This window comes from Rhinolophus sinicus, linkage group LG02, assembly GCF_036562045.2.
Source record: "Rhinolophus sinicus isolate RSC01 linkage group LG02, ASM3656204v1, whole genome shotgun sequence".
Classification (NCBI taxonomy): Eukaryota; Metazoa; Chordata; class Mammalia; order Chiroptera; family Rhinolophidae; genus Rhinolophus; species Rhinolophus sinicus.
Window position 1 is genome coordinate 83,895,431 of NC_133752.1, and position 23,310 is coordinate 83,918,740.

Genomic DNA, 23,310 nt, shown 5'->3' on the forward strand with positions numbered 1-23,310 from the left:
CCCTACTTAGAGTTTCCATTTGACTTGCTAAATCAATCAAAATGTGTTTTGTTCCATTCTATCATCAACATTAATACTTGCATTTTAATATAGTTTAATATTCTTATAAGTTTACTAAATATTCAAAGTCACAGAGATAACCCAAATAAAAGTACTCTATAGCTCTTCAGTTTTTCTCAATTATAACATAAAGTAAAATGGAAACTTGGCAAATATTCTATGTATTACTGTGTATTATATAGACTGTGTATTTCATAGACAACTAATATGAAAAATGTATGCTTCTCACAAAAAGAATAGAAGCCCGTTTTGTCTTTGTTTGGATAAACCAAATTTTGAGCGTAGTAACTCTTCCCTTTATTTTAATACATCGCTTGTAAATCCAAATAATAAATAGAGTAAATCAAAGAAAATGAAATGTTGCCAGTAGAAGAAATGCTTAACAACAAAGTTTCCCTCCTACCTAAAATCTTTGTTTTTATTGCTGATTTGAATGAAATAACACATTTTCCTTCTAGTAGTTTCCTAATTTGTCAATAGTAAAGTCAGCTCTTTATTCTCATGAGCCATAGAACTAGTACCCACTGCACATGTACTGAGTACAAATAGCTTTTAGAAACATCAAACAATCACATTCATTTTGATATTGAATAAAAGGTCTTATGCCTAATAGGTTCACCTAGCAAAGAAGCTATTATAACACTATTTTACTGCCATAATGTTTCATTTCTATCCATATATGATATATTTACAGTTTTGGGATATTGAAAAAGACTACAACCCTTACCAAGATTGTGTTCATACAGCTTTGCCATAGTAAATAACTTGATTACTTTGCATATTTGTACAGCTGAAGCCCAAAGGTTACAGTTGTCCTGTAAGGTAGTACACTAGTGCAAAAGGCTTATCTAGAATAAACATGTTACAGCATAATTAAGCTTAGAATGAGAGAAACATCACCTTCTTAATTTAAAGTCTCCGACTGTAATCATGTCTGTAACTAAGATGCCTGTGATAAATATGCCTATGATAAAATATCAGACTATATTATTAATGATTATCATACTTTAGGGTCTCCAAAATAAGAGAGAAAATTTCACTGCTTTTCAGAATAGGCTTTGTCCTGACTTCTTGTGGAGTAACAGTAATGAACAGAACTGCAAGGCTGGTGGGCAGTGGTGACACAATCAAGGTTCAAGGTTCCAAATGGTCTTCAAGATTAAGGAACACACTTAGAAGGAGTTTATTATGCTTACCAGTTAGAAAAGCTGGAAGTACCTGAACTCTGGGAAGGTGTTCACTGAAAATGAATTTCAGGTTTTCTGCCTTTCGATACAGCTCTGCAGACATTTGATTTTTCTTTGGTTTTGATAAAGAAAAGAGCAGTTGATGGAAAGACGCAGATAATTCTTACTATATTAAAAATCCAGTCTTCACAGAAATAGAAACTATAAAGACTTCCTGCGACATTGGTGTAGTGGATGCTATAATGTGCTTCCCAACCTCTAAATAAATGTATGACCAAGGCTGATGGAGGCTCACAGCCTCCCTGGAAATTGCCCTTCACAGAAGGGAGCTGCCTACCTAAGGTTATGCCCCTTCCCTAGGGGCAGCCAGCATCCTGTGATTGGCCCTTCGTCTCAGTTAGAACAACTCTGATGGGCTATTCCTGCGCCAAAGCTTTCCCGTACAATCAGTTGAGTCCTCTGTTGCAACTGCATCATAGTTTACTTCTCTGCTTAATAGTGCTTCCGTTATTTTCTTGCAGGCAGTATTGTTTAGAGCACACCCCAGTTAACCTCCTACAAGGAAATTTCTGCCTCAGAGACTCTACCCCATCAAACCCAACCTAAGACATAGGGCAAAATTCTTTGGTAGGATTAAAGATAACCATGTTTAAGTCATTGTAGATTATTGCTCTATTAATTTGATTAGAACAAATGGACTGGCTGCAGTAAAATTCCTGCTGGTTTTCCTGTGGATCAGTCTGCTTAATCCTAGAGGTATACATTTGGCTGTACATATGTTAATCTTTTTGACATTCAATATTATTTTATATTAGTTTCAGGTGTACAGCATAGTGGTTAGACATTTATATAATTTACGAAGTGATGCCCCCTGACTCATACCCACCTGGCACTATAGTTAATTCCATATTATTGACTATATTCTCAACACTTTACATCCCCATGACTATTTTATAATTACCAATTTGTATTTCTTAATCCCTTCACTTTTTCATCTTGCCCCCAACCTCCCTCCTATCTGTCATCCGGACAGATCTAGTGCCCATCTACACCATACATAGTTATCATATTATTGACTATATTCCTTATGCTATACCCTACACCCTCAGGATTACTGTGTAACAACAACTACCTTGTACTTGTTAATCCTTTCCCCTTTTTCACTCACCTCCAAAGCCCCCTACCATCTGGCAACCTCAATACAGGTTCTCTGTATCTGTGAGTTTGTTTCTGTTTCGTTTGTTTATTTTGTTTTTTAAATTCCCCTTAAAGTGAAATTACATGACATTTGTCTTTCGCTGTCTGACTTACTCCACTCAGCATGCATGATACCTTTTAGGTCCATCCATGTTGTCGCAGATGGTGAGAGTTCCTTCTTTTTTACAGCTGAGTAATATTGAATTGTATATATGTACCACCTCTTCTTTATTCATTCATCCATTCAGGGACACCCAGGTTGCCTTCATATATTGGCTGTTGTAAATAATGCTGCAATGAACATATGAATGAGCACGTCCCCTCGAAGTAGCGTTTTGGGTTTGTTCAGATAAATATCCAGAACAGGGATTACTAGGTCCTTCTTTGTCTCTTGGTATAGTCTTTGTATTAAAGTCTATTTTGTATGGACTAAGTATTGCTACCCCAGCTTTTTGTTTCTTTGTTCCTGTTTTCATGAAATATCTTTTTTCATCCCTTTACTTTCAGTCTGTATGTGTCTATTGGTCTGAAGTGAGTCTCTTATAGGCAGCATATGTAAGGGTCTTATTTTCTTATCCATTCAGCTCCCCTATCTTTTGATTGGGGCATTTAATCTATTTACACTGAAAGTAATTGTTGACAGGTATGTACTTATTGCCATTTTATTATTCATTTTATTTATTTGTTTATTTATTTGTAAGAGGGACTTAAAGAAGTCCCTCTAAGATTCCTTGTAATACTGGTTTGGTAGTGGTGAAGTTCTTTAGCTTTTTTTTGTTTGTTTGTTTTAATATGGGAAGCTCTTTATCTGTCCTTCGATTCTAAATGACAGCTTTGCTGGGTAGAGTAATCTTGGTTGTAGGTCCTTGCTTTTCATCACTTTGACTATTTCCTGCCAATCCTTTCTGGTCTGCAAAGTTTCTGTTGGGAAATCAGCTGTCAGTCTTATGGGAGCTCCCTTGTGGGTAACTAACTGCTTTTCTCTTGCTACTTCTGAGATTCTCTCTTTGTCTTTAACTTTTGCCATTTTAATTACACATTGTATGATGTGTCCTCGTACTGGCCTCTTTGGGTTCATCTTCTTTGAAATTCTCTGTGCTTTCTGAACTTGTATATCTATTTCCTTTGTCAGGTTAGGGAAGTTTTCTGTCATTATTTATTCAAATAGGTTTTCAATTCCTTGCTCTCTCTCTTCTCCTTCTGTTACCCCTATAATATGAATGTTGGCACACTTGATGTTTCCCCAAGGCCCCATAAACTCCTCATTTTTTTTCTTGATTCTTTTTTCTTTTTGCTGTTCTGATTGGATGTTTTCTGCTACCTTATTTTCTAAATTGCTGATTTAGTCCTCTGCTTCACCTAATCTGTTGATTACCCATAATGTATTCTTAATTTCCATTATTGTATTTTTTATTTTTGACTTTCTTTTTTATGTTTCTATCTCCATTTTTATGTTTTGTATCTCTTTAAGTTCTCCCTTAGATCATTGAGCATCCTTATAACCAGCGTTTGGAACTCTGTGTCTGGTATATTGCTTTTCTTCATTTTGTTTAGTTATTTTTCTGATGCTTTGTTCTGTTTTTTTTAGGAAATGTTTCTTTGTCTCACCATTTTAGCTGCCTCCCTATGTTTATTTCTATGTATTAGGAAGGGCTGCCATGCCTCCAGGTCTTAGTAGAGTGGCCTTGTGTAGTAGGTGTTCTGTGGGTCTCAGTGGCACAGTCTTCCTGGTCACCTGAGCCACTCACTCCAGGTGTGTCCCTTATCTGTGTCCTCCTCTTGTAGTGAGCCTTGGTTGCTGTTTGCATGTCAGTGTGAGGGACTGACCCTCGGGCTCATTGGTTGTGAGGACTGGCCTTGACTACAGTGGAGGAGTTCTGCTGTAGGAGCTGACCCTACAGAGCAGGATCTGCCTCAGCAGGGCTCTGGTGCCTGCCCAATCTGCTCCTTGGGTGTGTCATCCTTGGAGGTGTCTGGGTGATGCTCCAGCTCGTTTTGAAGCTGGCCACTGGGTGCACCAGCCCCAGGGACACATAGAAGGGGATCTGCTGCAAGTCAAATTCAGGCACAGCCCATGCCCCACCCCAGGCTATCAGGCAGGATCCACAAAGCATTCTTCAGATGGCCACACTTGGAGGTACCTTAAGAAGCCAAGACGCAAACCAAGGCCAGCTGCCGCTAGTGCCAGGCTTAGGGATGCTCAAGCCAGATGCTGCTTGTCTGGGTTCCACAAACTTTTGAGAGACCCTAGGGAAGTCTGCAGCATGAGTAAAAGCAAGCAGTTTGTACAAAAAAGCCACTGGAAGCAGTTTGGGTGTGCCTGAAAGTTGGGTGGGGCAAGGTATCAGAATCAAGAAGGTGTGGCAAGCGAATGGTGTCAGCGTCAGCCACCCTGGCGGAAACTCAGATATGGTGGCTGCCTGTGTCTGTACACAGGGAGGGGGAGGGCTCCGCAAAGAAACAATGGCTTCCGCCAGCTCTTCTGTCAGAGAGAAGGCTGTCCCTCCAGCCCTTGACCTGAAGTCAGACAATTCATTTCCCCCATGTTCCTGTCACCTCTCCAGCTGCTGCCACAGTGCTGGAGGTCAGAGCCAGTGATTCCACTGGTAAGTCCATGCATGGTCCCTTTAAGAGGAGCACTTGGGACTACAGCCACTCTTCACCTCACTCAGCCTCAATCTCTGCTCGTCTTCACAACCAGAAATTATGGGGACTTCTCTCCTTGGCACTGGAATCCTGCCCTGGGGAGTGTGGTGTGGCGCTGGGACCTCTTGCTCCTTTGGAGCTAACTTCCGCAGGTGAGATACCCCTCATGATTTTTAATGGTCACATATGGGTGTGGGACCAGCCTGTTCCACGTCTCTGCCCCTCCTATCAGTCTCGAGGTGGCTTCTTCTGCACATCCTTAGTTGTAGGGCTTTGGTTCAGCAGGATTTCAGGTGATTCTCAATGATGGTTATTTTGTAGTTTAGTTGTAATTTTGATGTGGTCGTGAGAGAAGGTAAGCACAGCTTTTACCTCCTCCACCATTTTGTGTGTATATATATATATATATATATACATATATACATATATATATATATATATATATTCAGCATATCAAATAGATTTTGGTTAATATATATATATATATATATATATATATATATATATATATATATAGTAACATATATAATATACATATGTATGCTATATTATATATAATATAGTATATATATATATATATATATATATAGTAACCAACAGAAGAGCTGAAAATAAAGTTGAGAGACTCTCTTCAAAAGTAGAACAAAAAACCAAGGAGATGGAAAATAGAGAAAAAAAGAGAAGTATAGACTAAAAGATATTAAAAACTACCTGTAAGAAAAATGCAGATTGCATACAAGTGATTGGAACTCGAAGGAACCAGACTTCTCAACAACAGGAATTAGAAGACAATGGACAAAATGCCTTCAAAATATCAAGAGTAGCTTTATACTTCTAATGGAAGATTTGAAATGTGTTAGCAGTAAACAACTGGGAAAAAGTGAGGCAATTATTAGCTCCAGAAAAAAAAAAGTTGTACAAGATAGGCAATGTAATTATTATTATTTTTTTTTTCACCATCTGGCTGCTTGTTTATTTGCCACACATGGTTATGGGATGGCAGCAAGCTCACGTGTGATTCGGAGAGTAAAGAGTGAGGCTCTCTCAAGTTAAGCAATGTAATTATAGTGCACTATTTGGTTAAGCTGTGAATAATAATTACTTAGAATGTAAACACTGTATACTAATTTAACTGAAAATTGTGATAGAAATATATTGTGAAAATAAGAAGAAAATGTGTGTTCATTCAGATGAGGGGCAGAGTAAGAGTTATAATGTCACTTATTAAGATAATAATTAACAAATCAAGAAGCAGTAAAAGAATGTTACTTAGAAGATGAAGGTAAAATAACAGAAGAAATTGCTGAAAGAGTTAAAGTGATTGCCCTGAAGAACAGAAATGAGGATTGGAGTGGGTGGAGCAAGAACTTTTGCTTTTTATTTTTCGTAATTTTACTTTTAAACTATGAATGTGTTATCCTGATAAAAACGTTAAAGATATGTTCTAAAGAATTAAACTATGATATTAAGTGGTATACAGGTGTTTTCTATCTCACCTGTGAAATAATTCTATTTTGAAAAACTATTTGCAGAAGGTGGGACTTGAGGAAAGATAAATAGGATTTGGATGCTCATAACGTAGAGACATTCAGAGATCATATGATATTGGAATTAGCAAATTATAAGGTGGGGAACAGTGAAAAGGCCAGTTGCCAAGAGTCAAAAAAGTAAGCTGTGAAAACAATAGGAAAATTCTATTTCCATAAGGGGAAGTCGGATGATAATAGGTCTTGGCATCTAAGCAGAGGAAATTGAATCTGTTTGAGTAAGGAAAAAGGGTTGTATGTTCATGAGCAATGAAATAATGTAATAATAAAAGCAATGTTTTAGCAAATTTAATCTAAAAATGGTATTCAAAATAGTGGATATGGGAGGAAATTGTTTAGTCTTTTTCACCATTGTATCTCTAGCATCTATCTCAGTGCCTGGCTCACAGCAGGAGCTCAACCCATATTTATTGAATGATCAAATGGAAAAGAGACCGAGAGCTGTAGCAGTAATTCAAGCATAAAGTAGTAAAGCATTAGACTAAGAATGGGATAATGGAAATGGAAAGGAACAGGTGTCTCTTGTACACATTTGAAAAAGAGAAATACTATAATTTCCTATTCTAAATGCCCATTTTAAAAAAGTCATTTCACATTAAATATAAAACAAATTTTCTTATAGTAATAATGTTATAAACAGTAGTATGTTCTTGGACCCCCTGCAACTATAATTCATCTAAAATATAGTCCAATCTAAGTACATCTACTGTCCATAAGTAACATTTTATAGGATCATTTCTAGGAGATAAATTTTAAGTTCCAGGTTGTGGGTTATTCCAGTTATCTATTGCTATATAACACATTTTCAAAATTGAGTACCTTAAAGCAATAATCATTTTATTACGTCTTATGATATTATGGGTCAGGAATTTGGGCAGGCCTCAGCTGGGTGATTCGTCTGCTCCAAAGCTGTCAATTGAGATTACTCGCTGGATTCAACTGGAGGGTATGTTGGTCTGGAGAGTTCAAGGTCACTTCCCTCACTAATCTGGTGCCTGTGTGGGGATGGATAGAAGGCTGAGAGCAGCTGGGACTATCGACTACATATACTATGGCCTCTCCAGCATGGTGTTGTCAGGGTAGCTGGTCTTATGTGGCAGTTCAGAGCTCCCTGAAAGAGTGTTCTAAGAGACCTAAGTGGAAGCTACAAGGCTTCTTCTCACCTAGTCTCAAAAAGCATTCAGTGTCACACTTCTGCCACATTATGCTGGTTACAAGTGAGTCAAAGGCCAGCCTTCAAGGAGAGAGGTTACACAACACTGTGAATCCAGGTATGCAGGGTTCATTGCATGCAAGGATCATCTTTGGTGGCTCAATTCCACAGTGGATGTTTAATATTCTAAATCTGTGTGGGTTCAAGTACCACTCACATTTTCATAAAAAGTTATGTTAATGAGTCTCAAACTATACTCTCAAGGAAACCTACTGTTTCACTGCTAATGTTGAATAATCACAGTCTTTTCTATATTTAGAAGAAAAATATAATTTGGGATTAACGGGTTGGGTTTTATAAAAGCAACCTTTTGTTTCCCTATGGAAATATTTCTTAAATCCTATTGCCTGACGCCATTATTCCTCACTAGTGTGACAGGACAATTTTTAGAAATACTTTGTTTTTTCACATAGCATTTTTCTCCTTCCTGGGGCTGTACAGAGTCAGGCTCTTTGTGCTCCCTTGCACAGAAGTGTATATGTCAGATCTGAAAGCAGAAGGCTCTTGCAGACACTTCCCTTTCTGGATTTTGTTTTCGTAAAGTCTTAGCTTCCAGAATCCGTTGAGCAGGAGAAAAGAAGAAACAAGAGTTGAAAGGCTACCCAAGTGCCTTGAGCAGCAGGGGTTCCCAGGGCTTCACTCACATCCACCTCCTTTCTCTCCTCACACCCATGAAATCTCCCGAGTCACCTCTTTCAAACCTCTGCTCCATGGAGTAGAATTTGCAAATCCATCATTCCTCAGATCTTATGAGTTGGGGAACAAACGAGAATGGTGGGGTGGAAGCTGAGGAAATTCAAATGCAGACAACCATGTTTCTCTTTTGCATGTATAGGGGATGCAGGAAATAATGGAGTTACTGGTGATTGTAACTTTTTTAGTCCGGGAGTATGAAAGAAGGCTAATTCTGGTCATCAAAACTAGAAAGTTGAGTAGAGGAATTAAGCATTGGTAAGGAATAGGGGACAATTAATTTCATCTCTAAAATGCTAAATTTGAGGTTAAGGTTATCGATGTAAGAAATCCAAACCTGTGGAGAAGTTTTGTAATTTATTTGAGCCAAGCTGATGACATATACCGGGGAACAAGATCTCAAATGTTCCAGAGAATAACAGTTTTGCAGCTTCTTTTATGTGTTTGGAATTAAGGACAGGATGTAAGGAAGACTGGAGAAAGCAAGGCAAGAATTGGATTATAGGATAGTTAACAAGATTATGTACATTTGGGTGTTAATATCCCCTTTGAGGGATATTACTTCTGGTATTTCAAAGGCGTGTTGACCTAGATGTACAAGAACAATAGACAGGGCAGGCTTAAAAACTTTCACTAAAGAAGTTATGGGCCTGGGGCGGCTGGTTGGCTCAGTTGGTTAGAGTGCAATGCTCTTAACACCCAGGTGGCCTGTTTGATTCCCACATAGGCCAGTGAGCTGCACCCTCCACAACTACATTGAAAACAACAACTTGACTCGGAGCTGATGGGTCCTAGAAAAAACCACACTGTTCCCCAATATTCCCCAATTAAAAAACAAAATAAAGGTTATAGGCCTGGGGCGTGACTACCCACCATGAGCTGCCCAGTTAGGATTTTATGATCAGATCACCTTGTGAGGTTACCTTCCACAGAACCCCTTTTTCCCCATCCACAGGTAGAGCATCGTAAATAAGGTGGCCTGTAAGCAGCTGGAGAGATGGGAACGTCACACAAGTGAAAAGGTCAGAGTTGTAGATAAGAGATTCCAGCAATTGTTGAAGTGAGTTCAGAGAGAAAAGAGCAGAGGGCGGAGGGCAGAGCCTTTGTGAGATCCTGCTGCAAAGGTTGAAAATTGGTGGCTACTTGCCGCAGTCTCCTTCTTTTAGTGACTACTGCTTCCTTACTTACTGAAAACTTTGTTTTCTAAAATCATAGACTATCAAAAAACTTTGAAATTATATCAGTAAGAATAAAACATCCCACACTTGCCTGGAGGATCTAAATCAGGTGTGTCAAAACTTTTTTCAACGTTTTTTTACCAAGGGCCATATGCGGTAAAATACACAAACAGCCGGGCCACTCACTCAAGGTGAAGTACATATTGCCTCACCTGGTTTATTTAAGTAAACTAAATATATTTTTGGAATTTGCTGCGGGCCATATAACAATGGATTGCAGACTGCAGTTGGCCCACAGGCCGCAGTTTTGACACCCCTGCTCTAAATCATAGAAAAGCAACCTTGATTGATTTTCAAGCTGGGTGCTTCGGGATGGGTTTCTGAAGACAACATTTCCTATCTACCTTAACTTTGTAGTTTCCAAGGAAACAGGACCTTCAGGCCACTTATAGTCCAGACCTGATGTCGCAGCTCTGCTTTGTTTGGAATCTATTGTTAAAAAACAAAATTCATCGAAGTAAATTTGAAGATCTAATTGGCTTTATTAAGCAATTCACGAATCAGGCAGCACCCCATTTAGCAACTAAAAGGGGGAGCACTCTGAGGAGTTGTACAAAATGGAAGGTTTTTATAGGAAGAAGGGTGGGGCAAGGGAGCTATTAGTGAAAGAAAAGAAAGGATTAGTTTTGGGCCAAGACATCTTTTCCTTGGGGAAAGAAAAGGGGAAAGGTTTTTATTGTGTACATTGTCTCTTCTTTCTATGGGGAATGGAGAGGATCTATGTGACAGATTACCTTACTGGTATTTCACCAGAAAATTCCATACTGGTAGATTAAGATTATGTTTCTGGGAGTGGTTGAAACTTCAATTCGATCAGGTGTTAAATCTAGGTTTGGTATCCTGGGCTTTTAGCACTAGTGACCCCATTTTAACCCTATGTTATGGAGCAAGGGCTCACTGCTCAACACGCAAAGAAGTCAATACTGTGGTACTAGATGTTGAGAAAAGAAAAAACAAAAGCTTTATTGTGAGGTCAACATGCAAGAAGACAGGAGGCAGAACTCAAATCTGTCTCCTTGACCCAGGGTTCACAGCAATATTTAAGGGGTTGAGAGAAACAGACTGGTGTGCAGAGAAGCTCTGGTGGGGCAAGTCTGAACTGGAGAACTTTGGAACTTGGCCATTTATGGTAAGATATGGTAAGGGGCTTCAGCACTGGATCTTCTTGGACAATGGGCTCTTTACTTCTGAAAGGGTTCTGGTGTTCAGGTTCCAGTCATGTCTGGTCCTTTGGTTCTGTGAGGGGTGGGGTGAAACTTTGGTTCCAGGTGTTACTGGTCAAAATTCTCGCCTCTGCTTATGCTTGGCGGCATGACTTGCAGTTTTGTTGTCTTGTCGGTGAAAAACGACCCAGCATCTTGTTAGGAACAGGATAAGGCCAGTTTGAGCTGTTCTGCAGTTATACTTGTGGTTTTCTTTTTCTTTACCACTATCAAATCACAGCTTCATTGAAATTTTGTCTAAACTCCACACTTCACCCAAAGCCATTACAACTGTATTTTTTTCTTTGTTTGGGGAGATGCCCCACAGTTCCTCTGGTGTGAGCTCTCCTTCACTGCAGTGAATCAATAAATCTGAATCCTGAAAGATTCATTTCTGGAGGTTTTAGGATGATTGGGCAAGGAAAGAGGGCATTGGAGATTTCCATAGTCCAATCCTTCCTTTTACAAACAAACTGGTAACCAGAGGAAGGATTCCTAATTATCTTGCAGTTCTCCTAACACAGCACTTAAGAGCGACTTCCATGTGAAGAGCCATTATAGTAGCCATCTTCTAAAAAGCAGGAGGCAAAATCATCTGTGGTTTTCCTTGACATGTAATCCACAAATTTATCCAGGCCCTTTGAAAGCATCTTTACATCCTAGGTCAGTCATTCCTCTGGTGTTGAGACTGATGATTTTCATTCGTGTATTACAGGGGAAGAGGGACCTCGGATTGATTGAGAGCCTTCTGCTACCTCACCCTTTTTTCTACATTTCTTCAGCAACCTTCTTCATTCCTTAGAAGAAACTTCCTTTTTCTTTCATATTCCTGTCTCCCCAACCCACTCTCTCAAGAAAGAGCAACTGCTTAAACCAGAGAGCCATGTCCCAACCCCCTTCATTCAAATCTTCCTTCTTCTGGCAAAGCGCTCTAAAAAGGCGGGCTGGGAATCAGTTATCTCCAGACCAAACAGAAAGCAACCACTTCCCTATTAGGATATAGTATTTTATTTAAACAAACGACAACATAGTTTTAACAAATCCATTGTCCCCTACAGAAAAGAAAGCTAAGTGCATCTGCCTTGGGGGAATTCTGCGGCGGGACGCTAGTGGGAACAGTGGCCAGATGACCAAAGGTACTTCTTGCCTTGGAGCGGCCCCTGTAACTTGATTCTGCTGCCGACCGGCGGAGAGCCGCGGCGAGGAGGCGGCACCGCCCGGCGCGGGCGCGGGCACGGATTGGTCGCTGGGGCGGCCGGGCCTCCGCGCCTGCGCTGTGCTCCTCACGCACCGCCCATCCCACCGCCCGGTCGCGGGTCTGCGGCCTTAGGAGTGACCGGGTGGCAGCCGGCTAGCCGGCAAGCACATCGCTGGGCGGGGAGACGGTGGGCCCAGCCTGCTTTGTCTAAGGGAGAGGGAGGGGGCCGCATTCCGGGCCTTCAGAATCCCTCCGGACCCCGCACCTGCCTAGGCCGGAGAGTCAGAATCCGAGGAGCCGCGGACGCTCCACCCGGTGCCGCCGCCGCCATGGCTGCCATGATGGATCGGAAGTGAGCCTCAGGGCGACGGCTGCCGGCTCCCACACTTCGAGTCCCGGTTTCCCGGCTGCCGCCGCCGGGAGAAGCGCGACGCAGCGGACTGCTGATCGTCTCGGCCTTCGCGACCCTACACCCTCAGTTCGGGCCCGTTTCCTCCCAGACTGAGCGGCGGGGAGTGGCTCCCGGCCTCCGGCCCCGGCAACGAGAAAGATGGCGGACCCGGCCGAGTGCAACATCAAAGTGATGTGTCGCTTCAGACCTCTCAACGAGTCTGAAGTGAACCGCGGCGATAAATACATCGCTAAGTTTCAGGGAGAAGACACGGTCATGATCGCGGTGAGTGACCTCCGCTCCCTCCCCCGGCACCGCCCCTTCAGGCCTGGCTGGGCTGGAGTTCAGGGAAGTGGCGGTGTGCAGAATATAGAGGGAGCAGTGGTGTCCCCAATCCTTCCGAGTGGAGTTTCCCGGTTCGGACAACCCGGGGCAGGGAGACTGCGCAGCTCCGCGTCCGTTCCTGGATCGCCCCCACCCAGAGCTTCGGTGCCCGGAGACCGGAGGCGCCGGGTCTAAGTCTGGGACACTCCCCCGCCTGGGGCGCTGGAGAAACTGGGGAGCAAGTTTAGTGTATATTTGCCTATGTTTGTGTGTGTGTATGTGTGTGCGCAGTTACTGTTGCTGATGGCTGTCGGGGTTTTGGACTACCCCCAATTTACCATTCATAAAATATGTAAAATTAAAGTTGGGCTAGGAACGTTGAGCTATGAGATCAGCCCTACTGTACCTTAAATAGTAAAGATACTTAGATTTGTAGCAACATATAACTACGAGTTGAACCATATTGTTTAACCCCGAGGCAGGAGGGAAAGCTACCCAACTACAAATATACCTGTACTTCAAATGTTTACCCATCTGCTTTTTGTTAAACAACTGAAAAAGATTAATAGAGGACTATACGAGTAAAAAGAAATAGGTGTTTTTTTTTTGAAATCGCAGTGATCAGTACTGTGTACAGATGTCGCTAATTCAGATTGGGTCAAGTGCCCAGAAGTAGCCGTACTCTCACACTCTTAACTAGGTTTTATCGGGTAACAGTCTGGGTAAAAAAAAGTTAATTTTTTGTGCGTATATCAGACAGTATTATAAAAGCAAGCTTTTAAAAACAGATAAAATTTAACCAATAAAACTAGATTTCTGGTTAGTATTAGATTTCTCCTTCTACAACTAAGGTCTACCTTGAAAAAGTTGATTTTAGTAATCCTGAGGATAGTGTCCTTTTGAAGTATAAAACATAAGATAGTCAGAGTTGGCTGAATCATTGTCAGGGAGACCAAAATGTAAAGTCGGTGTGTTTTTTTGTTTTTGAGTTCAAGAAGATTAAAATGGATATTAAGATACTGCATACAGAACAGTGAACTTAACTAAAAATTCTTTGTTGGTAATGCAATGTGGCAGAACTTTTTTCTACATTGCTATCATGGCATGAAATTTTAATATTAAGTTTTTTTAGTGGCATTGCATATTTAGCATATTATTTGGACAGTTTAATTTGGAAATAGGACAGGGGTAACAGGAGATGGGACAGTGATAATTAAAAGCATTGCCATATCAGACAGGACTAAAGTTCTTTAAGAGTTTTTATGTGAAAGTTTCCGAAGTTCAGGTCTAGAAAATGAATGTTGCTCCATGTTGCTTGTTAGGCTGTTGACAAACAAGTCATTAGGTTACTAACAACTGCTACCTACTGCTGTGTGAAGACTGTCAAGCTGGTTCTTTGTTAACAAGTCCACAAAAAAATATCTTGCTGTAAATGACATTGTAGTGAGGCCAAGAAGTTAAGCACAGAAGTAGGATTCCTTTTCCTTTAGGATGATATAGGAGTATTTTAGGTGGAATCAGAGGAGGCTTGTAAGGCCTGGGTTGTAAGTTGGCAAACATGAGGCTACTAGTTTCTCAGAGTTTTTGTGATTACTCAGTCTCAACAGTGGTTGACACATGAAAGCTGTTTTCCTTAGAGTTATATTAAGAATGTCTTAATTCTCCAAAAATTCTTTTTTGTGTTTACACAAATCTTAAAGAATTACCAAGATGCATTTTTTTAATGCTGGAATTTAGGATTCACAAAATGTGAAGATTAGGTTAGAAGGCAACCTTCTGATACCGCCCAAATATGACATAAAATACAAGGAAAGAGTGAAAAGAAAACAATTGCCACAGGAAGCACATTTGTGCTAGGTCGTTTCCTTTGGATAAAGTTATTATAAGTTTCTTATGTTTCCTTAGTAATGTAAATAAATTTAAATGATAATATTAGAAATGATAGATGATTGAGCTGTGAATCAGCGATGAACAGTTAAGTTGGCCTTTATGTAAACTGGCAAGCATTTTAGTCTTTTTTTTTTTTTTTTAAATGTATAAGGAAAAATACATTACAAACAAGTGACAAAGCCTTAAGACTTGTAAGGCAACATGTTCAGTTCATTATTTTCAGGAACTAATCTTTTGCATATAGCAAGTCATTAATTACTCTGAGGTCTCATTTTTGTTCAGTTTTTGAAATGAATTATTTTACTTTTCAAAGGTTATTTGGGAATTTATAAGGGCTGCTGGGAGAAGTGAAATTAGAACGTCACTAGGTAAAATCTTCATGGTTTATTTGTTTTAATGGATCTTGATCCTGATTCAAAATAAATAGTTTAAGAAGGAATTACAATACAGAATTTGAAACTGAATTATTTTAAACGTTTGTACAGTCTTGTAGTTAAATCGAAATTTAAAGAATAAGTTTTTGTTTTTTGCTTTTACAAGTATAATCAGTGATCACATAGAAAGTAATTTTTAAGGATTCTGATACTCATCTAAGTTCGGTTTCCAATATTTTGTCCAAAATTTTTTTCCTTTTACTCATGTAATCAGTTATTTTAATATCACGTGACCCCCATGGCATGCAAATCTTGTAATCTTATCATGTTTTTCTGTTTTGCCATCATAGTTTTTTTTTGGTAATTAACTTGGTGAAACTTTGAATATCACATATTGAATGAAATAAATGAATTATTTTATGAAAACCTTTTAATAATCTATTTGCTTTAAATAACAGAATTTGGTATCTACAATAAAGGGAAGACAAGGGAAACTCCGTATGTAGTTCAAATGAGCCTGCTGAAAACAGAAAAATCCATAGAAAAACTTACTCGTGTATCTATTTATGCATCATGAAAGTGGAACATGCGCAATTGCATTGTTCAGTATCTTTACTAATCATTGTTCCTTATGAAGCATACTGTAGAGGCTGCTAGACCAAAAACAGTCTGTTGTAGTTCATTGAAATTAGAGAATAAACAATTAGATTGTCTTCCCCAGTTTCTTGACTACAGCACAAGATTTCCCTTTTCAAGTGAATGATGATTTGATGTATGATCTGATTACTTTAGGAGTGAAAATTAAAAGAAGAGCCATTATCACATACCTTTACAAATATGGAATGTTAGTTAGCCCACTATCAGAGTCTAAGGAAAATCTAGTATCATATAATCCCTTGTGATCTGATGATTACTAGTCAGAATTCCGGAGAAAGGTATATCCCTGCCAGAAGGATCTCCTTTGTAACCTAATTTGGTGTTCAGCCTGGTTTGTGCAGACAGGAATCACTTCACTTAAGAAATGTAAGGTATGGTTGCAGTTCAGATAAACTAATTCCTATTTGGTTTTGTCCCCTTGAAGCCTAACGTTAGGTGTCAGTGTATATTGTGACTGGAAGTGTCTTTGAAGATACACAGAAGTAAAGAGTGCATAATATACTGAGGCCAAGAACCAGGTTTTATTTTTATTTAAAAAAAAATTTTTTTATTGGTGAACAATGTGTTTTTGCAGGGCCCATCAGCTCCAAGTCGTTTTCCTTCAATCTAGTTGAGGAGGGCGCAGCTCAGCTCCAATATTTAGTTGCAGGGGGCGCAGCCCACCATCCCTTGTGGGAATTGAACCAGCAGCCTTGCTGAGAACTCACGCTCTAACCAACTGAGCCATCTGGCCACCCCTAATTTTTAATTTAACAATGATATACCTTCTAAACAAATTACTCAGTCCCAGCTTAATTGTTTTTGTGTTTTCATGTTCATAGTTGTACTTTAATAAGGTTGTAGAGATAGTTTACATATTTGCTGTGAGGTGATGCTAAAGTAAATAGCTGCATAATGTACGTTTGAGGTGGGTTTTACTATTACCCATTATTTTTGGCATACCTCTTTCTAAATGGTTTACAAGCACTGTTTTTTATTGATGTAAAAATGGAGATAAGCACTTAAAGGTCAGTGGTGCTCTTTTTATTCTTTAAATGTTTACTTGAATAAAATTTTTTTTGACTTATTTTGGAGGGATGAAGTTATCTTCATGCTTTTATCTGTTTTCTATTGATTAACTTGTTTCTTACAAGCAAAATTAGAATTAATCATTGTTTAATTTTTGCTTTCATACTATTTTTTACACCTCTGTTATTAAATGTATATTTTGGCTAGTTGCAGTTTCTTTCTGACTCTTTCCGAGGTTGTGAGTTCTGTAAGACTAGAGGCTGTCTCCATTTCAATTCAGTTAGCATTACTTGATCAGTTTTAGATCGTAGTATACAGCTTTTTAGTTTTGTATTCAAGGCTCTACACAGCCATATTCTCTAGTCTTTGAACACCGCAGTCTACTAATTAAATGTCATTTCTAAAATTGTTACTCGTTTACAGTATCTGATCCCTTATAGGTGCTTTGCTGGATAGATGAAGAGGGAAAATTATTTCCTTTTTGCATAGAAAAATATTAGCATGTTTTATCTCTGGGTGGTGATTGTTATTTTGATTGTACTTGTGTTTTCAGAATTGTTTTTCATGAATACATCTTGTATAATGAGTAAAACAATAGATTGTCTTTTTTCAGCCACAGCTGTAGGTTTAAATGTTAATGTCTCAGATGCATCTTAGCAAGACACTTTTATGTATGTCTTAGCCAAAGCATAATCAGACATTGAGATGACTACTTTTAATTGACACCCAAGTGAGAGCATCTTAGTATATCCATCAGGAATGCTTTCAGATGCAGAGGGAAAACAATAATTAATGAAACAATAATTAATAGTGGTTTAAATAAATAAGAGGTTACTTTTCTCGTAAAAATCTAGAGATAGGCCCTTATTGCTATACTTACTGATGCTGTTATCCTCTGTCTTAGTTACTGGCTTTTCATCATCATTTTTGCAAGATGGACATTACAGCTCCAGACATTTATTACAGAAAGGAGAAAAGGCAGCTTTAGCTGAGTTGGTCCTTTTCATAAGGAAGACAAAACCCTTCTCCAAGACCTCCCAGCAGACCATCACTTACTTCTTAGTGTCCAAAAGTGGGTCATGTGGCCACTAGTTGCAAGACGACTAGGCTAGCAAGCAGGTGGTTAGGTTTCCAGCCTATCTAGTAGGAGATGGCAGGTGGAGGGGGGAGTTGGGAATGGCCTTGGATAGCCCTTTAGGAATGTCTGCTTCATTGTTACTTTTATTCCAAGCTTTGATGAGGGAGATTGTATTATGAAGAGCAAGGTCTTTTTTTTTTTTTTTAAGCCAAGAACTAGAAAGTATTCTATAATATTAAGGATTTTTTTCTGAAGTCATAATTGTTTTGTATTTTAGGGTCCAGCTTCCTTCCTTTCCTTTCTTTAGAAGAAACTAAAGAACAGGCAGACACTTTCAAATACCCAGAAGCCCCTTGCTTCTTTCTTTTTGTCTTTCAGTAATTACTTTCTCTCCTAGATTCCTAAATTGTGAACATTAAAATATGCTCAGGTCTTGCCCATCTTAAGAAAATTATCTTTCTTAGACCCACAGCCAGATTTCTGCTCTACTTGGTTACCTTCCATTCTTTTCTCAACCCATTCCAATCCGACCTTTGTCATTGGATACTTACTTTTCAGTTTTGCTTGACCTTATAGCTATATTTGACACAATCACTTCCTCCTCGAAAATTCTTCCTTGATTTTCATGGACACTGCTCTGATTTGTTTCATTCTATGCCTCTGGCTCCTTCTCAGACTACATCAGCAGTTCTCTAAATGTGTTCCCAAGGTGGAGTCCCCAAGATCCTTTCAGGGGTCCCACGAGGTCAAAATTGTTTTCAAAGTAACTATTGTAATTTTTGCTGTATTGACAATTGCGTTTTGTCTTTATTCCTTATATTTTAAACTTTACTTCCTTTGATTTCTTGAATGCGACAGGCTCCTTTCTGCCTTCGGATCTTTTTAAAGTTTTATAAATTTATTTGAGCCAAACTGATGACATCTGCCCGGGAGCGAGATCTCAGATGCTCCCTCCTTTCTGCCTTGGGATCTTTAAGCATCCTATTCCCAGTGCCTAGACTACTTACTCACACTCACCCTCCCTCATGACTAATACTGAAGATCAGCAGTAAGCTAGGTGCTACTTATTCTGAAGTTCTTAAACATTCCTTCTCCAGTGTTTGACTGACATTCTTCAGCCTTCCCCCAAACTCAGGTTCTCCTGTTAAATGCTCTGAGTACTTTCGTAATACTGTCGCATGAGTCAGAATTCTAGTCACTTAATTATTTGTCTGATGTCTGCCCCACTTTACTTATGGTCCACTAAAACAGAGTGAATCTGTCTTGGTTATCTTTCTAGCATGGGGTCTAGCATAATAGACATTCCATAAATATTTGTTAAATGAATGAATGTCCGAAAAGCTGTTGCAGTAAACTGTAAAGCTGAGTAGAGTAATGGAAGGAGCCTGGAACTGAAAGACAGATTTGGATTTGAGTTTCAATTTTGTCGACAATAACTTTTGTACCTTTCATGATTCTAGTTTCCTTAGCTGCAAAATGATATTAATATTGAAAGTACAGTCTCAACACCTGCCAGAGAAGACACTCATAAAATAAAAATTCACTCAGCAAAATTTGAGTGCCTACAATAGTAGTGCTAATTATAACTACTGTGCTAGGCCCTGAAAATACAACAAAGACTAAAACAGACATTCTTGTTTTTGTGGTGTTTTATTTTCGTGGATTTGTATTAAGTGATCTTAGGTCCTCTCCACAAGGGTTCTATGACATGAAGTGATGCGTAGAAGGTATCCTATTGTGAAGGTGATATATATGATATCTTTAAATTAAAGGAGCTTAGAAATGCCTTCACCTTTAATTTGTGTAGTTGAAACTTTTGTTTCTGTTTTTCAGACCAAACCTTACGCGTTTGATCGGGTGTTCCAGTCAAGCACATCTCAAGAGCAAGTGTATAATGACTGTGCAAAGAAGATTGTTAAAGGTAAATATGTTTAACCTAAGTTGTCCCAGCAAGAAGTAAAATTTTGTTTGTGATCTTTCCTGTTTATCCAACATTCTTTTTCATTTTAATGTCCCGTCTTATTTAAACAACTTCAGTAATTAATAAAAAGTTCAAACACAATTAGTAAACTTACTGTTGCTCAAATTCCATGATCTAATTTATATACAGTACCTAGTGAAAGGAGTTGTTTTAAGAATTATAGTATTACACTACAGTGTTATTGGGAGGTGCATTTCTATTAGATATTCCCCGGAGAGTTTTTCTAAGGTAGCAATTTTAGAAATATAGCAGCATGAGGATAAAAATAAAATTGTTAGGCAAGTTTCTAACAACTAAAAAATGGCTGTCTGTCATTCTCTCATTCCATTGTTATTCCTTCCCCAACGAGTTATCTTGTATCAGCAGAAAAACCCTTGAGGAATTGAACACAGGTTGTCAAGGGTGAGAAAAGTAGTATATTCCAGTTCATACTATTAACTTACATTAGGATATTTTTCAGTTTTATATTTTCTAAAACCATAGGACCCTAGACCTGTGAGGATGTTAAGTGATTATCTGGACTTCGTTACAGAAATCCCTTTTCTCAAAGGGATCTCACAGTTAAATAGCCATTACTTTATGATTTATTTCATTTTTTGACAGCTCTAATTGTTAAAAAATGCTTCTCAGATTGAGGCAAAATCTTCCTTGTAGTATTCACCAGAATAGAGGTTGGGATTCAATATAAAAGTGGGCAGGTTAGTATTAAGTAGGAACACAGACAGTTCATCCAGTAACAGGAGGGGAGGTAGAATTTATGGATAGAAGTAGATTTAAAGATGTGATGGAGGGAAAATGTAGTTTTTTGTTTTGTTTTTTTCATATTCCATTTTGTCTATGATACAGGGAGCAAAGTCATCATAGAGAGAGGATGGGGGAGGAGGTTTTAGGAAAAAGTATGACATCAGCTTCTAGCAGTATGAAGTGAATGGGTTAGGGAAATGTGGCGATATTGCCAGGCAGCATAAAGGGCCCACAGGAGGTTAGCTGCCAGAAGAGTTGAATTTACCCAGTTGGGGTTTTGCGAGGCGAGTACAAAAAAGAGGGAAAGAAGGGCAAGAGAATTGAGGATCACTCTGTTGTCAACAGAATGATGATAATGGAGACCCATGGAATCTAAGGTGGGTGAGGGGAAGGAGGACATAGAGTGGGCAGATTTGAAGGACAGTGAAAAAAGGTGGTAAGATTTGTGTGTTACAGTCTCAGTGGAGTCAAAGGCTTGTTGTAATCAGGGTACTAGAGTATGACCATGAACTCCATGGCATCTGAAGGAATAAGGGACAAGATCATGGAGAAAATTAGGTCAAGCGTCTGAGAGGACAGGCTGTTTTAGTGGGATCATCTATTCCATAGACATTGAAACACCGAGAATTAAAACAGGAATGGTATTGGTGAGAGACAACGTTCTGGATGCTTGAAATCTTCATGAAATGAGGAGAATTAACTTGTGATTCTGTAAATGATGGCAACAGAGGAACCAACAGTGTCATCTTTTGTTGTGAGCATCAAATAGTTTTACAAATGGATCTGTCCATGATGGAACCCAATTGTATTCTTTGATCGTGACATAACATTTGTCATCAGTGTGGCCTAAGATAACATTAGCTTTTTAAATAATGTAAGGTTACCGATTCAGGAATTCATGGTCAATTTAAATGTTCAGATCTTTTTCACATCTGTCGGCAGCCAGCACTAAACCCCCATCCACACTTGAATACTGGAGTTTTTTAATCTGAGTGCAAGCCTTTAAAGTGCAAATTCCGTTTTGTTCATTTTAACTCTTGATGATATTTTGAGTTTTGTTTTTATAGTTACCTTGCTAGGGATCTGAGTTGGCTATCAGCGTATTTGATAAGTCTTACAGTGTCAAGGACATATAATAGAAGGTTTTTTTTAAGGTCTTTATTTAAGGACATCGAAGTTTGAAAAATACTACCCTAAATCATTTATAAAATGCTTAATGGGCCATGGTCCTTATCCTAATCTTCTAAAAACTGAATAAGGTTGTTGGCAGTTAATTAAATCACAGTGTATTCAACCAACTTGAGTTTCTCTTACGTGTACAGTTATCTAGTTCTTAGCTTGCCTGCATATCTACAAGAATATGATGAAAAACTTGGATTCTTTTATGAAATCATGGTGCATGACTCTGGTATTTCCCCAAAGTACCATTTGGGTGACCCTATCCAAATGGGAAATGAGGTTGTTCATCCATAGCTTTTCCTTAGTGGAATGTTGGTATCGTTGTCTGCAGTTCCTAGAATTTATCATTTTTCCCTCTTTGAATAGAAGTATAGGGACATGTTGTCTTTCCTACCTAGCCGTGCTGCTGACGGTTTAGGCTCTATGCCCCAGACCCATCTCCGCTGCCTCCCCCTCCCCCTCCCTCTCTCTCTCCCCCTCTCCCCCCATCTTTCCCTCATCTTTCCCCTCCTCCTCCTTCCCCCCCTCCAGCAATGGCCTAATAAACCCTTTCTTTTAAAAAGACCAAAAAAAAAAAAAAAAAAAACGAAAGAAAAGTATAACATTTAAAAGTTAGTCCTCTTCTGTTACCTTCATTGTCTGTGGCTTTTAAAACGTACATACAATAACTGAAATTTTTATCCATGGGATGGAATTCTCTTATAACTAGAAACTTGGCTCATTTAAAACTCTGACTATCCTACCCACCTCAACCTTAAAGTCTCTCTTGACCATGTTTATTCTGTTGTTCTATTTTGAGGGTAATGTTTTAGAAGATCATAATAAAATCAGAATATTTCTGTCTTAGTTCATTTGTTAACATTTTATCTTTTCTAGGTAATGCAGGTTTACTCATTCATTATTTTTCTGCGTCTTTTAAAAACTTTCTAGGGCCTTAGTTTTTATAAGACCCGCTTATAGTGGGCTTTTACCTTTCTCATACTGTTGTAGTGATTTTTGTCTTTTGTATATCCTCAGTTATGTAGTCTCTTACAGTGTTTCCCCGAAAATAAGATCTAGCCGGACAATCAGCTCTAATGCGTCTTTTGGAGCAAAAATTAATATAAGACCAGGTCTTATTTTATTAGAATATAAGACGAGTCTAATATAATATAAGACCTAGTATAATATATAATATAATATAATATAATATAATATAATATAATATAATACCCGGTCTTATTTTACTATAAGACCCAGTCTTATATAATATATAATATAATATGATATAATATAATATAATATAATATAATACCGGGTCTTATATTAATTTTTGCTCCAAAAGATGCATTAGAGCTGATTGCCCGGCTAGGTCTTATTTTTGGGGAAACACAGTAATAATAGTCTCATACCTACGTTTTTCAGAACTCTGAAATCTGTCCTTAAATCTAGGATACATGTTTCTACTCCTTTGTTCTGTTTTATTACTGTTTACAATTCTAAGATTATATCATTCTTTTCCTG

General features: G+C 38.7%; 1 protein-coding gene across 1 annotated transcript in view; it reads left to right on the forward strand.

Annotated features, from left to right (window-relative positions):
* Positions 1-12,279: 12,279 nt before the first annotated feature.
* KIF5B (kinesin family member 5B) overlaps positions 12,280-23,310 on the forward strand; it is a 39,848-nt gene continuing 28,817 nt past the window's right edge. Inside the window, exons 1-2 of the mRNA XM_019731491.2 lie at positions 12,280-12,857; positions 19,737-19,824. Of these exons, the coding sequence (XP_019587050.1) occupies positions 12,732-12,857; positions 19,737-19,824 (214 nt within the window). The 5' untranslated portion in view covers positions 12,280-12,731. The remainder of the gene's footprint in view (positions 12,858-19,736; positions 19,825-23,310) is intronic.